Source organism: Dermacentor albipictus, chromosome 1 (genome assembly GCF_038994185.2).
Source record: "Dermacentor albipictus isolate Rhodes 1998 colony chromosome 1, USDA_Dalb.pri_finalv2, whole genome shotgun sequence".
Taxonomy (NCBI): Eukaryota; Metazoa; Arthropoda; class Arachnida; order Ixodida; family Ixodidae; genus Dermacentor; species Dermacentor albipictus.
The window spans coordinates 517,217,005-517,235,248 of NC_091821.1; the positions used below are offsets into that span (position 1 = coordinate 517,217,005).

Sequence of the window (18,244 nt, forward strand, 5' to 3'; positions counted from 1 at the left end):
CAAGAAACTTGGTTTCGGCAGTTGAAATGGTGCGTTTCGTCGGTAGGTGGGGTACATTAAGGCTGCAGGTAACGTCCGGAAAAGACCATGGCGGGTCAAGGCGGCTTTGTTTAGGCCATTGCAATCCTAAAAATCGGAAGGTGTTCAGCGCCGCATGAAAATGTGAGCGAGTTCTTGCTCTTAGCCGTCGGAGAAGCGCCGTGCCTGCGCGTGACTCGCCCAGCCTTAATAGCTGCGTCAGCAAGGCCTGAGATGCCAAGAGGCGGAGTGGGAGAGACTCTGCCTCATTAGTGACTTTCTTGTTTGAAGCCGCCGTTGGAACTCCCATCGCCAAGCGAAGTCCCTTTCTGTGCACTGCCTCCAAGTGCTCGAATTGACTCGCTGACGGTGATATCAGAGGGAGCTGATAGAGAATGCGGCTTGTTATCAGTGCAGCGTTCAGTTTAAGCATGGATATAGGATTGTTTCCCCAACGTACACCTGCCAATCGACGAAGTGCGTTGATTCTTTGCACTGATGCAGCCACAACATTTTCGACCGCACCATGCCAAAGTAGCTTGTTGTCGATGGTGACGCCCAGAAATCGAACATGAGTTGCACAAAGAATTGAATGCCCTCTGATATTCAGTGTCAGACGTGTTGACTTGCGTCTCACTCCCGGGAAAAGCATGAAGGCAGATTTTTCTGCTGATAAAGACAGTCCAAGCGTCGATAAGTGGCGATCGATAGTGGAGATTGCGGCCTGGGCTATCCGGGCCAAACGTTTATGTTGGTACCCCGAGATCCAAATGCAGATGTCATCTGCGTAGATGGACATTTTAACTGCCGTCCGACCTACTTTCAGGGCATCTGGGAGGCTGGCCATGGCAACGTTAAAAAGCAAGGGAGACAGGACACTTCCTTGTGGGACGCCGAGGGAAATTCGTCGTTTGTCACTCATTACACTTCCGAGCTTAACTTGGACACATCGGTCACTGAGAAATTCATGGACGAATCGAAGAGCATTTCCAGAGACGCCCACGGCTCGGAGTCCGTTGATGATGCCTGTGTGAAGCACACAGTCGTATGCCTTGGCAACGTCCATAAATAATATGGCGAGTGTGGAAAGGCCGTCTACACGATGGTGCTCGATATGGCTTAGTAGATCCAAGACACTGTCCTGGGCACTCAACCGTGGACGAAATCCGGTCATACATGATGGCAGTCTATTTCCTTGCTCAAGATACCATGTTAACCTCGTAGATATTAGTCTTTCCATCAACTTTGATACGCATGATGTGAGCGATACTGACCGATATGAGGTGAGGTTTGCAGGGTCCTTTCCGGACTTGAGCACTGGCACCACCCATGCTGTCATGCCATGCTACAGATGCCTCTGCTAGACACTCACGAGGTGAGATGCCTCCTGGAGACAGAGCTGCTCGTTGGAATGAGAAGCGAAGGTTGCGGCGTGCTACAGAGACTGTTTCTAGGTGGCTTTGCTACGGCGCAGCGACCACGCGCCCCGCATCGGACGCGGTGAGCGTTGAGCAACGCAGCGTTCGGCGCGACAACGAAATGTGCGCCTGAGCAAGCGCCGCACGCCTGAGTCGACGACACCGGCTTTTCTGCGACACGAGCTCCTTAACGCTGTCGCGTTAAAATAAAGGCTAGTATGCTTCGCATCCTGGGCTTAACCTTAGCTAAGCCACAGCCAGTTTTTTTTGTTTATTCACAAAGAAAATGGCACAGCTATAAAGGAACTCTAAAGTGCACCTTCCCTAGACACCGAGTATCTAATCACCAGTATAAGTAACTATTACTGTTAAAACACAACAGAAGCACCTCAATTAATTGTAGCATGGAGTTCTAGGTACATCGACTGAGCTTAATATATTTTGATGCCTGGCGCCTTCTTTCATTACTTATTCACGATCTTTGTGAAGAAATGTAGCCTGGTTGTTGTGTAGAAAGTAGTGAGTTCTGCTTTCATAGATTCGCAGTGATCACGGCAGCCAAGTTCATGCTGCCGCCTTGCTTTAATATCGATCTAAAACACTCTCTGCGTGCAACTCAAGAAGACTAAAACAAGCTCTGAAGTCTTTCTTCAAGTTGACCACAAACTGGTTCAGAGGGGAGGCAGGATATAACAAAACACCGTTGTCTTTCATATGGGTAAACTCTGCAAGCCTCAATTCCTGCTGCCTCTTTGGTGATCAGTATCGAGTTCAGGCAGGCTTCGCAGCCCGTCTTTAAAATACACTTTCTCGCCACATAACCAGCGATATAAAAAAATTGGGCGGCTGTCACTGGATGCTATAGTGCAAGGAGAATGGTCTGGCAGTGCTTTCAGAATCACTGCTTCTGCTGCATCAATATTCCCGGATAACCACTGTGGCAGCCCAGAGCGTAGCAATGGGAGTCCGTCTTTATTTTTGGCGTCGTGCCTCCTGTGGTGCAGTACATGCAGAGAGACGCCTTCTTTTTCAAAACATCCACTGTTTTTTGCCAGAATGACTACGTTGAACGTAACATGGCTCGGAAAACACACGGAGCAAACAGCCGCAGAGCGTCTCTGAGCCAGCCCGAACGCGCACCGGCAGCTAGAAAAAGGCGCAGCAGCGCCACCGGCGCCGGCTACTGACGTTTGCTTCAACTTGCCTCTCCCTCTTGCTCGCGCCACTAGGACATTATCCCCCTTAAGAAACTCGCATAAACGGTGGCGCCAGACGTAGAGTTTTACGCCAGATTACCCTCTAGGTGTTATAGTGAGAAACTCTATGGTGCCCACCATGCCCACTACGTGGGATTGGCCATGAATCGGGCGGCAGTGGGTCAAAAAAGAATAAATACGTAAATAGGATTTTTTTGTACTGAAATTGAGATATTAAATGAATTCTAATAGTTAATAATAATTTTCATGCTACAGTTTCTTGAAATTAGTAGTTAATATTTTTGGTTTCTTGTTTTCATAGGGTTTCAAAATGAATTCTAATGTGAAACTCTATGCTTGTTGTGGAAAATAAAACAGTAAAATTATCACGAAGTCACAATATACCGGCATTCCCATGCATAGCACAGCGCAACAGCGCCAGATTTCCCTCCAAGTTATATGTTTATCTATGGTTATATTGTGAGAAACTCTGTGGCCGCCCCAGCCAACGTTCTTTGCCTCAACCGCTAGCCCCACTCAACCGTATTCTAAATTTCTAGTACTATAATAGTAGTAGTTAGTAGAAGTCACTAGTATACATAGTGACAGTACAGTGTACTAGCTGTAGTGATAGTACACTCTAGTATTAGCAAAGATGGCGGCGGCCACAAATACTCCTTGGTTAAGCTTGCTGTCAAAATTCCCTGCTGAAAGAGCTGAAAAAGTGAGTTTGACTTGTTTCTTCTTGAATGAACTCAAATTACACTGAATACTATAAACTACTGAGTGTCTACGAGCCTAGCGCCGTAGGCGTTTTCGCTGGAGCTGTCGTAGGCCAGCTGATGGCGAGTCGCCGTGTGTTGTGCAGTAGAGTTAGTTCATCTTGTGACAAGGGTGCAACAGTAGAAGTGGACTGGGCGCGAGCCCCACAATGCGTGCTCCTCGGCAGTATTTTGATGCTGGGCGGTTGTTGGCTTCTGTGTGATTGAGAAAATATCCAAGGTGACCGTTGCACTTGAAAGCGATTGGAAATAAGCAGTGTCGCCCAGCTTGCGCGCGCATAGTCGCCCGGCACTCAACTTGTGTTGTATTGCTCTGCTTGGGCTTCGCATCATGGCTGTCATTGTTGTGCAGTGACGGGAAATTGTCTGATATCAGAGCTCTTGCATATCGTTATGACGAGCAGACGCAGTGATCTTTAATTTGCGCGAGTATGTAATTCAGTGCCGAATAAATAGCCACGAGACGTAGAAATGAGAGGGGTTGTGTAGCCACCGGTTTTCAATACCATTGCGCCACGGACGCAAGCTTCGACAAGCGGCGTAGAACGCCCGTATGAATTTCTCGCGGTCAAGCCAGCGTCTTCAGACGCTTGGCGCGTTTCTGTATGGCCACCTCAACAGGTTGAGCCGCTGCAATTAGTGGCGATTGTGAGTGTTCGCAGAGTATTCTGCACTTAGAAAACAAGTAGATGGCTTGGAAATTTACGACAATGAAAAGGGACAAAGCGTAATATACAACGCCACAAGAATGTCTCAGTCCACAACTACCAAGATCAGACAAACCCATTGTGGCTGAACGATCCCAGTGCCAGAGTTCCGTCTAGTAATTATTGTATGAAACTCTATGTTGTATGCATAGAGTTTCACACTATGACAGCTTGAGGTGAATCTGTCGCTACCGTCTATAGGAGTTCCTAAGTGGCGCTATGCCGTAATGGGAATGACAGTATATGTGACTGCGAGGCTTGTGTTGGCTGATGTTGTGAGAGGCTTTGTCTAAAAACGTGGATATGGCTGCACAAATAATGGGTTCTTAAAGTGAAATCCTTATAAAAGGTTTTCATTCACCCATATTACATCTTCCAATGAAGTTTATTCACCTACGATGCATAACCAAGCGAAGAAAAGCAAGAACAGACGAAAAACTGTTCCAGAGCGAATGTGAATTTTGCTGTCTGTCCTGCAACTTCAGCGGCCTGCTGGCACTTGCTGTAATTGTACATCCAATAACAACTCCTCTCAATTAAACAAAGCATGTTTTTGTGTTATAATAAAGCTAAAAGAGCTTTTTGCATGCTATTTCAGTAGGAAGTGAATCATTCTGACGGACAGAATGGTGCTAGCCAGATGCATCTTCAAGGCGTCTTGGCCCTCTGAAAATGGTGCCAATCTGATGTCACGGTATGCCATCATTTCCATGCATACCACAGTGCAGCAGCGCCAGGTTTCCCTCCAGGCAATGTAGTGAGAAACTGTGTATGCACATAAGCTTGAATGTGGCAGTGCTTGTGCCGAGTGCACTGTGCCTGTCCACACCAACAAGCGGGCACCATACAGGCACTGGAGTTTGCGGATCCCATTGGCTCAGCGCGACAGCACGAAAGAGGTGAGGCGGCTGGTGCAGCGAAGCACACGACAGTCCGCATCACCAGAGCGGGGCTTGGACAGTGGTGGCGCGTGGCACAGTGATAGGACTATAGGTCCGTTCGATTTATCTGCACTACCTGAACTAGTTCATGTAGTGCCACACTCGGCCATTCGTTTTGGGAGTGCAACGTGGCGCCCTCTGAACTACGGCGTTCGTTTTAAACAAGTGCAGGCGTTGTGCAGGGCTAGTTCAGGCAGACCCTGCACCGTGTTGAGAGGTGGTGCCGGTCGTGCACAAGCGCTACAGCCATGGCAGCAGACGACGGCAGCATTTGCGTTGCAATAGACGGCGTGGCAACGAAGCTGACGCCGATCGTCAATGAAGATGGGAACCGTGTTTGGCGATAGGCGTGTTTGGGAACCATGCGATAGGTGGAAAAGTCTTTTAAATTCAAAATCAAAGTAGCGACTCACGACTTCTTCACAGTACTTAGGGATTCTATTGCGTTGCAACCTAGTTAGCTTCAGCGCTAGAATTGTGACAACATCGTCGAAATCCTCGTCTTCACTGTCCGAGTCCATCAGCTCAATAACTGTTTGAACGATGGCTGCAGATGATGCGCCGCAATTCATAGCGGTTTCCACCATATATCAACCAGCCTGTACACCCTTCAATACACTTTAGCCTAACCGCGGGCAGGCTGGATCAATCCATGAACAAAAGTCGACGTGCAGCTGGCGAAGCGCCAAAACCAGCAGAAGGCCTGCACTACCTGCACCTCAGCATTCGTTTCAGTTTGGCGCTAGTGTCGCGCAATGCCTGCACTGCTGAACTGGCGCTGCATGAGTGTGACACTTTTTCTGAACTGCCAGGAACTAGTTCACGCAGTGCAAGGTAAATCGAACGGACCTTATGTGGTGGAACTGTGGCGACGCATACGCTAACGGCGGAAAAGCACCGCAGTGCCTGTGTGTGCGTTTGTGGAATTGTTTTTTCCTGTTTAATTCTTGGCTAGGGCATATTCGATTTGCCCCCTCCCCCTGATGCCAAGGGCCCAGCCACATTTCACTATCAGAGGGTTGCCACATTTGTGGTTGCCCCTCAGCAGACGTGTTCTGCCCTGTGTTAGTGTGCAAAGGTATCTTGTTTTATTGCATGTGGTTCTGCCTCTACAAGAAAACTCTTATTAAATGCTTCACTGATTGTGCTGTGTGAACGTACAATATAGTGAGCTTTGTGGTGTAGGTGTGAGCTTCCCCTAAATATGTCAATCGATCTCTGAGTATACGCTTGCTTGTCAGGAAGCATTAGCAGTGCATGGTGTGGTTCATGCGCTTGATAGAACAGGTCAAGAAACAAGCACAACAATGTCAGCATTGAAGGGTGGGTTCCTACGATGTGTTTACGGAGCTGAATGTGTGAACAGGCATCTGCAATTCCAGCCGTACAGGTATTGTGTGCCTACATTGAACTCCGTCAGGCTTCAGCATGAATGAATGCCTGCATTATCTTCTTCCAAAATGGAGAAGGGTAGCTTTTACAGTGGAGGAAAGATGAGTTTTAGCTCTGCTTTTAGTCAGCCCAACTCAAAACTCATGCACCCTACTGTGTAAGCAGCCATGAGTTTGCAAAGCTTATGCTGTCAGCGGGAAGTAGCCCTCGCTTCACCACTGAGTCGAATAAATGAGCGGTGTGTTGACGCATTGTTGTGGCCTTTTTGTAATCAAGTTGTCTGCGAGCAGCTGTGTCTGGTGCATGGCCCTTTAAGAATGTGAAATCAATGTAGTCCGCTGGGCGTGAAATGTCAACGGAGTGCGATGCTGAGCTGCAGTCTATTCAAAATATTGCAATCGCAACCATTCAAGCACGTAACTTTGAGAGTTCAATCACATTCCTAATCACAGAAGGTGAAACTTCTTTATGGTGACAATGTCGTCGTTCGAAAACGTAAAAAAGTTAGTCTTATTAGCTAGCATGCCATTTTTCAGTGCCATTTTCTAGTCCAGAATCGTCTGATCGACGAGGGAACGAATAGCAATAAGCCACATGCCCAGCTTGATCGTCGCAGTCAGGCCTGCACATTGCCATGAATGCTGGGAAAACCATTGACATGCGATTGTGCTTTTACATCAGCCTGTGGAATACCGTGGTGATATGCTGTTCATCTTACCATTGTAAAGGGTACCTTTGTGCATTTAGGAAAGAGTTGCAGCAGGAATACGGGCTGTTGTTGAAGTCCAACAGCGTTCAATATACTGTTCGCCCATAAATTCAGATGCTTGTTCACACATTTGGCTATGTAAGCATGTCATAGAAAACCGCCCTCGAATTCTGACATCCAATGCTGACATCCAATGCTGACATAGTTGTGCTGGTTTCTTGACCTGCTAGAACAAGCTTGGGAACCACACCATGCACCGCTAATGTATCCTGTCACACAAGCCCATACTTGGAGATCTATTTACGTATTCAGGCGAAGCTCACACCTATGCCACCCAGTTCGTTATATGGCAAGTTCACACAGCACATGCATTGAAACATTTAATCGTAGTTTTCGTGTCCAGGCAGAACCACATATGACAAGCAAGATACCTTTGCACAGCGACTCCGGCAGAACACGTCTGCTGAGAAACGACTATGAATGGGGCAACCTGCGCTGAGGCACTGCAGCCGAGCTTCAGTGCACACACCCTATGCTGTCGGGCGGCAAATTGAAGAGAATGCATAACTTGCACAATAACAAAATGTTTGCGCACGTGCTCACAGAAATGACACGGTCAGGGATGGAGATCATGGCATTTGGATGGTACTGCTACAAAGTGCAATGGCATACGGCATTGCAGACGAAAACAAAGCTTCTTTAAAAAAATGCATTTAATGCTCAATCGATTGTGTGAGTGCAGGAGCGTGAATCTACGTGGCACTCTTTATAAATAGGCCCAAAAGAGCGACGGAATATGCAATGGCTGGAGTTCTATTTAAGTTTACTAATACTGGAATGGTTGCATTATAAAAAACTAGCAACCTCGTTTTGAATTTATTCTATGCCCAAACCGGAGGTACCCTTGGTGAGGGGACCAGAGTGTTAAGCAAAGTCTGGGCGAACAAAGGCCATACAGAATAACTTGCTCATTTTGGAATGATGCAAGGCTCAACACAAATAGCCAAATGTTCTGGGTGCTTTAGCACAATCTTCCATAATGTGCTCTTTCCAGGGCAAAGTTAGGCTGACATGTAAGCACGACAAAGTAATACTGAATGATTTATAGAAACAGCAAAGTTCTTTTTATATATTTTAAACACCTTTATGTTTTATTTTAATTCTTTTGCATTGTTGACAAGTGCCTTCAGATAGCTTGGGGGACGCAGTTTGGGATACTGGCCAGTCTGTCACAGCTCTTGCCTCATGTGGTGCCTGATAATTCACTGCTTTTCTTTCTTTTATTTTTTTTTGCATTGGCGGTCTGCATTGCTGCCCACCATTTTTCTTGTGCACATTTTTCTTGTGCACAGCTGATAGCCTGTGCTGTCATGCTCCTTTAGTCTTCCTTGACTGCACTGTTTCTTAATCTGTCAATGTTTAACCTACTAGCCCACTTCTACCTTCTTGTCCAGATATCATGTTGATGATTGTGTGTCTACAAACATGCCACAAAACCACCTGAAACAAAATCCCATGTTCCAGGCTGCCTTGCCAGCAGACAACAAACTACCAAATAATAAACAACACACGTGTAAAAATACATTCTCTGCACAATGCACTATAATCACAATGAAAATGAAATGTATGATTAAAATGGCTCTGATTTCAAATGCAGGGCATTTCATTCATTTAAACCAGGATGTGGCAGAGAGTGACATTGTTTTATTTCTTTGATATTCGCTAGTAAGAAAGACTATATGCTGAGGCTAGCTGTATGAGGCTCAGGTTCACACTTGTCTGAGCACCCTTGGCTGCATCGGGTGGATGTGCATTATGATGTGAATGTGTAAGGTTTAGTTTTACTGTATTTGATATCATGTGTCAGTGGGAAAAGGCTTGAAATGTGGCTCCTTTGCCATGGTCATCACTTGAACACAGTTTTTGTAATAAATTATTTTTCTTGTAGCAAAGCTTATGCCTTCTTTCATTAACACATCAGTTTTCGTCACCTGTGCATTTAATTCACCACAGGCTATACTTTCATACCCAGCTAGTGCAGTGTATGGACAGAGGATTGCAAAATATGAAGCGTAAAATATGCTTCACCTTATATAAGTCGGTGATGAAACTGAGTAAGATGCTGCACAATTTTGGTGCCGAACTTTGTGTCGGAGCACAGATGAGATTTCTGACTGTCATACTTCGGAGGCATTGGCACTCGGAGAGCCCAACATGCAGCAACGTACATGATTTTGGCTGTGGTGCCATTGTAATGGCAGAGCTATGCGACAGAAATGTGTGTTAAGCTTTAAGGTTGTGTGGGGGCTCAAGAAGCAGTTGCGCTTTAGCACAATTGTTGACTTTTGGCATTGACTTCAAAGGGTGCACTACTCAACAGGGGTGCCCGCTGTTGTTGCACCCTTCGCACACCTATGCGTATACCACTCTGCAAGCATTCTCTCGGTGGCTCTTGTGTCTCAGTGGAGACATCTGTTTTAGTGTCTGGTAATGATATAGGGCTAGATATGTCTCCATGCAGATTACGGTGATGTGAGAACTCTGTGATAATGTAATTGCTTAAAACTCATCAGCCTTGTTCACAATGCTGCAAGCAAATATATTTACTACTTTTACAGACTTATCAGTTCAAAATTAATGAGAAAACATTGCTGCAGAAGACAAAATGGGAATATGAGCACAGCATTTCAAGTTCATCCCTGGTTGGCTGCACCCCTCTGTAGTGCTCTGTTGTATCTCTGCCAGTACCTGGACTGTATAGTGAGCAGCCTGTGTGGCCAGCAGCGGGGGCCATCGTTCCACCACTGTTCCCAGGTGTGGTCACTTACCGAATTCTGGCAGTCCACCAGTGCCTGGAGGGACTTTTTCGGCCGGCTTGACCCTGATGAGGTAAGGCCGGTGATGGTAGGCATTGGGTTTGACGTGGGGACTGTGGCAGTTGCAATCCCTCAAGAGCTCCTTGCAGTTATTAAATGCCTCCTGACTAACTGCCGGCATTAATTTTTTCTGTTTTCTTCCTGGTGGCCCCACAAGCACTGATGCTTTTTGGCTCTGAATTTACTCTGCAAAGTAATGACATAGCGCTGCTTGGCTTTTGTCCATTCCTAAATGTTGTGTCTTGAGTTCTCGTGCTTTACTGTATTTGATAAATGTTCTTGTTGAAAAGTTTCTGTTTCCACGAACTTACTGTACCAAGAGAAATATGTCAATTGCACGCGTCATCTAATACTTTCAACTCATCCTGGCATCCGTTTCTGGCTTGCTTGCATGTGTGCATGATAAACTCGCATTTGCCTTTCGAACTCAGTTACTGTAGTCACCTGTGCACAGCGCTGCAAATTAGGGACAAGACGCAAAGCTTTGTGCTGTGGATTATTTTCATTGCACAGTTGGAGCGTGCCTTTCCAATCTGCAGCCATTGGTGACATCCTGAGCGTGTTTTGCATCCCACTCCCGAGCACTTCTAAAGCACAGAAATATTTGGATAGATGCAAAAACTACCTGGGCACGCTATTTTGCCTGACACAATTTCTTGTGGCCCTCATGCACATGCTGATTTGCTTTATTCTAAGCATCCTCAATTGTAACGTGCACCCGTTTGCCATGACCTAAAAAAGAAAGTTCTTTACAGTACCGTGCACCTCATTCTTCCATACAGAAGTACAACTTTCTCTCATTTGGAAAAAGAAAGATTAACTCACAATACACTTAAGTTGCAATAAACCAGAAAAGTCGCAGTTTTGCCCGAAGTATCGATTGCAATAGCAAATTCGTAGAAAGCCAAATGAAAAGTAAGGATGGTTGTTTTATAGGCCATATAAGCTTTTAAACATTTGCTTATTAACTAAATTAACAAGCACTGTATCACGTGCGTGCAAGCAAACATGAACACGTCTTGTGCAGTCACTGCGGAAACTCTTTATCAGCGCTAGCAGGTGCGAGCTAATCATGGAGCGAATTGACCTTTGTGTGGCCTCTCACTTCAACACGAACTAAGCAACGAGAGCAAAGTGCGGTGCACCTAGTTGCGTAGACACCACGGTGGAAGGAGTGAGAGGTGACATATTCTTGGATTGTAGCGCGAAGACTAGAAGACGGGACGAGCACTATTCTTGGCGCTCGTCCCGTCTTCTTCTGGTCTGTGAGTCACTTCGCACTACAATCCAAGAATATGTTACCATAGCAACTCACCCAACTTTCTATCCTTCTGCAAGGGAGAGGTGATCCGATGGCTGCACAGCCACCTGGCGTGACTTTTTAAAGTAGGCCCCCAGAACAGGTGCTGCCCCTCGCTGTGGCAAGGGGCAGCACCTGTTCTGGGGGCCTACTTTTTCACTCACTTTTCTGGCACTTCTATGGGGGCCCTTAACGCTTTATTTCAAAGCATATATGCTGTTCGCCTGCTTGAAATGACTCTATATGGTTGGAGGAACATCCCTTTATATTTCTACCAACATTCCGAGCTTTATCCATGAATACTTTGTTTAGCGCAAAACAACAGATACAAGAAAGACAACCAGGACAAGGCGCTACTCTCAACTGACATCATTTTATTGCGTCACTCCTTTATAGACAGCTGAAACTAGAGGAACATGCGCAGTCAGCACCATGTGGTGGAACCACCAACATCCGATTGCAAGAGCGCGCTCATGCGACAGAATCCAAAAAACCTTATACAGTAAAAGCTCGTTAATTCGAACCGCAAGGGGAAGCCGCTTCAGTTCGAATTAACGAAAGTTCGAACTAACGAAAGTGAAGGAGAGCAACAGTACACTGCGATTTGGAAGCAGTAGGGAATGTCAGAAATTTGGCGTTTCAGAAAGTGATGGCGTGTGCCGCGGGCACACGCCACCTTCAAGTCGAAGCTCTGGGTCCGACTGTGCCACACCACCGATGTCCACCGAAACGAACGTTAGCCGAGGCTTAACACCATCACAATGAATCGCGACGGCCGATACCTCCTAAGCTGAAAACAGTGGTACACAACCGATGAAGACTGCCGAGACAAAGACGCCGAACATGTGAAGGTGGCGAAGGCCCTGATTCGTTGGTTCTTGATTGCAAGCGCAGTTGCGACGTACTTGATTCGCTGTGTTTTGGCGCTTGCCGTGCCATCTCCGCACAACATTAGCAGCTGTACAAGATTTGCAAAGCCTCCGAGAATCGCAACAGGCAAGAAGTCTCGGAGGTTACGTAGAACGGAGAGGCGGCAGCCGCCACTGCCTTCTGGCTGACCCCGCGTCGGTTAGATTTTTTTCCGATTTTGCCTTTTCTCGCCGTTCTCTCCGTTTAGGAGGCAATACAGCCTTGTGTGTAGGCAGTAGGCGCGTTTCTCTGGCCGTGTGCCAGGCGAGCGTAGTTCGAATTATCCGTGAGGGAACCTTCTCGCGTTCGAATAAACGGAATTTTTATACATAGACTTCTGTGGAGCTTGGCTGGACCAAATCGTACAGTTCGAATTATCCATAAATTCGAATTATTGAAGTTCGAATTAACGAGCTTTCGCTGTATAGCACTGTACAAGGTTAAGGAAGGCACACTAATGCACTGTGACCCCAGTGAGGGAATGAAGAATGCTTCCAATAACTCTCGGGCGGTGGTGTCACGGCTCTTTTTCAATATCGTGGTATCACGAAACATGGGTTTGCACTGGCATATTTTACAATGCTGAGCCAAATGTGAACCTGTGCCTATAGGTATCGATCGCTCATGTTCTCTAAGGCGCTCGTTAACACAGCAGCCTGACTGCCCTACATACACTTTGCCACATGACAAGGCAATCTTATAAACCACACCGACGCTGCAATCTACAAACTTCGCGTGGCTCTTTTCACAACCTGGTTTTTTACTTGCTTTAGAAATACGGCTGCACAACATTGACAGTTTCTGAGGAGTAGAAAACTCTACCGGAATTTGGTATCTAGTGGTGACATTCTTTAGATTGTGAGCCACTCTATGGCAATATAGCACAACTTCAGGCCTCTTCTTTTGTGTAATACAGTTACTTTTGTGCCGCTTCCCTTTCAGTTTCTGACGCAATACCTCCGAGACTGACGTCACTACCAGTGCTGCTAGTTACCAAAGTGTGGTGGTGACGTCAGTCTCGGAGGTATTGCTTCAGAAACTGAAAGGGAAGCGGCACAAATGTGAGCAGCTGAGTGCAGCAGCCAGCCTCGTGTCTTGTGGTTTACAAAAGCAGCCTCCTATTTATGTTATTCCTATTAGTTATTCCGGTCGACAATTTTCACTTTTTCAATTAGTGCATTTAGAATATTTGGCATATTTTCTCTTGCATATATGTTGTGAATAGAAGTGCATTGGTCATTGTTCACGCATTGCAGTGACAAACCTGATTTATTTCACTCTAATATTGTTTTCATCGAACATTGTCCCTGATCAATATTCCATGAACAAGAAGCAAGCGAAAAATGACGCCATAGAAATAAAATTTTCTTACGTAGCTTCATGTTGCAGATGGGCACCTTATCAAGTGTAACTTTTAGAAAACAGTGTTAGAAACAGCAGTTCTCCTGGCTAAAACAACTACAGGTTTAAAGAGAAGCGACTCCTTATTTTGTTGTTTTCTTTGCTACGAGTGCTTTTCTTTATTACTTTTGTTTGTTTGCAGCATCGGGTCTATGTTTTTAAGAAGGGGGTATTGACACATGTACTTATCTTTATCGGGCGACCACGTTTCGCCGCCTAACAAATGTTATCGCACAGCGCGGCATGCGCCTGCATGTATCCGAAGTTTCTGAAAAGTTATCGATGCTTCTATCCGCTGCCTGTTGTTGCCGAACCTTGTGTTATCAGATTTCATCGTGTGACGTGAATGGTGTAGACCTTTGTGGAAGGCACACGGGTCCCAACGATTAGCCTGGATGATTCGGCGACTGCTGTATAAAAGCTAACGGGCTTGACCCACTGATCAGATTTTGACGATCGCCGACTGTGTTCGCCGTTGTCGCCGTTCTTTAAATGTAGCCTGTTATTGTGGTCGACGAAAGAGATCGACGAAAAGACCGCCTTGATCACCCTGGACGGCCTCTACCAGTTAAAGGTTATACCATTTGTACTGTGCTTGGCGCCTGCAACGTTCCAGCGCGTGATGGACACGGTTGCCGCTTCGCTTACGGCGAGCTTCTGTTTCTAGGCCACGTCATCAGCAAATATGGAGTCCGCCCCGACTCGCAGAAGACAGCTGCCATCGCAAAGTTCCCGCAGCCAACCGACAAGAAGGCAGTGCGTAGATTCCTTGGCATGTGTGCCTACTACAGGCGCTTTGTCAAGGACTTTTCACGCATCGCGGAGCTGCTAACCCATCTAACCAAATGTGATGTCGAGTTCAAGTGGGAAACGCCGCAGGCCGACGCATTTCAAGAACTCAAACGATGCATGCAGTCGCCGCCGGTACTTGCACACTTCGACAAGAATGCCGATACCAAAATCCACACTGACGCCAGTAGCCTAGGCCTCGGTGCCGTCCTAGTCCAGAGGAAAGACAGACATGAACAGGTGATATCTTATGCCAGCTGGTCGCTGTCAAAAGTGGAAGGCAATTATTCTACGACTGAAAAGGAATGCCTCGCCATCATTTGGGCTACAGCAAAATTCCGCCCTTACCTATATGGGAGGCCATTCAAAGTGGTTAGCGACCATCACGCGTTGTGTTGGCTAGTTAACTTGAAGGGCCCTTCAGGACGACTGGCACGGTGGAGCCTCAGACTACAAGAATACGACATAACTGTAACCTACAAGTCCAGACAAAAACACTCAGATGCCGATTGCCTATCACGCGCCCCCATTGACCCGCCGCTGCAAGACGACGAGAATGACGACACCTTCCTTGGAATGATAAGCGCGGGAGACTTCGCTGAACAGCAACGGGCAGGCCTGGAGCTAAAAGGCCTCGTCAAATATTTGGAAGGGCACACCGACGTTGTCCTTAGGGCATTTAAGCGCGGGTTATCTTCCTTCGCACTTCAAAACAATGTACCCTTGAAGAAAAACTTCTCACCAGTCCGCGCCAACTACCTTCTTGTTTCGTCAGCGCTGCGTCCAGAAGTACCGCACGCCCTATAAGACGATCCGACCGCTGGGCACCTCTGTTTCTCCCAGACGCTCTCGAGGATACAAGAATGGTATTACTGGCTGCGCCTAACTGCCGATGGCGCCTGTTACGTCAAGACATGTCGAGACTGTCAGCGACGCAAGACACGACCTACAAGGCCAGCGGGATCAAGCCTCCTTACCGACCTTTTCAGCAGATCGGGATGGACTTATTGGGACCGTATCCGACATCAACGTCCGGAAATAAATGGATCGTCGTGGCGACGGACTATATCACCCGCTTCGCTGAAATTAAAGCTCTATCGAAAGTAGTGCAGTCAAAGTGGCGAAATTTTTCGGCGAGAACATCCTGCTGCGACATGGTGCTCCAGAAGTCCTCATCACCGATAGAGGAACGGCTTTTACAGCAGAGCTGACCCAAGCCATTCTGCAATACAGCCAGACAAGCCACAGGAGGAGAACTGCCTACCATCCTCAGACAAATGGTCTCACGGAGCGCCTGAACAAGACCCTCGCCAACATTCTAGCAATGTACGTCGGCATCGAGCACAAGACGTGGGATGCGGTCCTGCTGTACGTAACATTTGCTTACAACACGATGGTGCAAGAAACAACACAGATCATGCCATTTAAGCTGGTTTACGGCCGGAATTCGACGACGACGCTCGACGCCATGCTGCCGCACGTCACTGACGAGGAAAATCTAGAAGTTGCTACCTATCTCCAGCGTGCCGAAGAAGCTCGACAGCTCGCCCGCCTACGGATAAAGAACCAGCAGTGTACCGACAGGTGACAGTGTACCGACAGGTGACACTACAACCTCTGACGACGCTTCATCGAGTACCAGCCCGGCGACTGTGTTTGGGTATGGACCCCGATACGCCGACGAGGACTGAGTGAGAAACTATTGCGACGCTATTTCGGCCCCTACAAGGTCATCCGACGTATTGGCGCGAGGGACTATGAGGTCGTGCCAGGCGGCATTCGCATTCACAGCGGCGCCGCGCACGATCTGAAGCGGTCCACATGGTGCACCTTAAGCCCGAGTGCTTTTCTTTATTACTTTCGTTTGTTTGCAGCATTGGGTCTATGTTTTTAAGAAGGGGGTATTGGCACATATACTTATCTTTATCGGGCGACCACGTTTCGCCGCCTAACAAATGTTATCACACAGCGCGGGATGTGCCTGCATGTATCCGAAGTTTCTGGAAAGTTATCGATGCTTCTATCTGCTGTCTGTTGTCGCCGAATCTTGTGTTATCAGATTTCATCGCGTGATGCGAATGGTGTAGAACTTTGTGGAAGGCCCGCGGGTCCCAATGATTAGTCTAGAACATTCAATGACTGCTGTATACAGTCGAAACCAGCAATAACGATATCGCCGGGGAAAGCAAAACATTTAGCTTTTGCGGGAATTTCGTTAGTGCGAAATTGAGGCAGAAAAGACAGGGAAGGAAATTGGCTTGCAAAAAAAAAAAAATTTATTGCCAAAGTTAGTCAGCCTACTTTATCGAGCCTTGCCTTGCAACAATTTTACTGCTCTCGACTCGCACTGCAAGAAGTGGTCCATTGCCACGTCGTCATCATACTCACCGAAAAATGATCGAATTACATCGAAGGCATTCAACACATCCCGTGGGTTCGCAGTCCTCTCTTGATTTGATGCCTGGTGGTCGACGGCGTCGTCTGCACCTTGGCAAACGCTACTTATGTGATGACCTCATCAGTCATCTCTTCATGGACGACAACACCTTCATCCACACGAACGAACTCATCGATGCTGAGGCCATCCGGAACACCATCTGTCACGGCAGAAAGTTCATCCCATGCGTGGGCCAGCGATGGCGGCACTGCGCTGTCAGCACTGTCAACTAGTGCACCTTCAGGCGAATCTTCTTGCGTTGCCACTGGATCAGCGCATGATGCTTTCCAAGTGGCAATAAAGCCGGCATGATTAAAACAATTAGCTATCACGGCTGGCGACGTCGCAACCCATGCGGCGGCCATCACCTCAAGCACCATGAACATGTCCACTACGGTGGAACGCTTCAACTGGAGGTTCAGCAGCAGACGCTGAATCAGCCTCTTCTTGTAGGTGCACTTGACGCTACGAATGACGCCTTGATCAAGCGGCTGCAGCACGGAAGTGCAGTTCGGTGGAAAAAAAAACCAAGCGCACATTTCCTAGTTCCACGTCATCGACATGATGGGCACTGCAATTGTCCAAAAAAAGGCAGACTGATCTGCCTGCCTTCCGCATGTCCGTATCGAAGGCCTCGAGCCAGCTGCCAAATATGGCCCGGGTCATCCATGCCTTCAGGTTCGTGGTGTACTGTACGGGCAGCCGATGATTTCCCTTGAAGCAGCGGGGCTTCTTACTTCTGCCGATTACAAGCAGTGGCCGTTTATCTGTGCCGTCCATTTGGTACACAACAAAATTGTTACACGCCGCTTGCTGTGTTTCCCCCCGCAGCATTTCTGGCCTTTTAAGTCCAGGGTCTTCGATGGCAGCATCTCGTAGAATAAGGCCGTCTCATCTGCGTTGTAAATGTCCGAGGGCTTGTACTGGTCCAATACTTCTTTGTTGGTCAGCAGCCACGACGACGTTGTCAAAGGGTTGACGGCTGCTGCCTCCCCGGAAATGACTTTGGCCACTATGCCGTGGCGGGCTTTGAAACGGCTCAACCAGCCAGGGCTAGCCTTAAAATCAGTGTGCCCGAGAATGCATGCGAAGTCCAGCGCTTTCTGCTGAAGAACTCTGCCAGACAGCGCCACTTTGTTGGCACGCTGTTCACAAAACCATGCAAACACCGCCTTGTCAACGTCTGGAAAAGCCGCAGCGCTCACCGTTTTGTTTTTCGCACTCACACCATTTCCAAGCGCGCCGAGAATGGAGGCCTTGTTTTTCAGAATCGTCGACATCTAACTGCACTCAATTCCAAATTCTTCGGCGATATCCATTTTCTTCCTGCCCTTTTCAGCTTGGGCAATAATTGCAGCCTTATCCTGCA

The 18,244-nt window shown here is 47.5% G+C and overlaps 1 protein-coding gene across 4 annotated transcripts in view; it reads left to right on the forward strand.

Moving 5' to 3' along the window:
* Positions 1–3,055: 3,055 nt before the first annotated feature.
* Positions 3,056–18,244, forward strand: part of LOC135912451 (COMM domain-containing protein 8-like) — a 211,299-nt gene continuing 196,110 nt past the window's right edge. For 2 of the 4 annotated variants that reach the window (XM_065444892.1, XM_065444893.2), the window contains exons 1-2: positions 3,056–3,356; positions 9,909–10,052. In XM_065444892.1, coding sequence (XP_065300964.1) covers positions 3,288–3,356; positions 9,909–10,052 — 213 coding nt within the window. In that variant the 5' untranslated portion in view covers positions 3,056–3,287. The remainder of the gene's footprint in view (positions 3,357–9,908; positions 10,053–18,244) is intronic. The other 2 variants (XM_065444894.2, XM_065444895.1) reach the window with 2 other exon arrangements.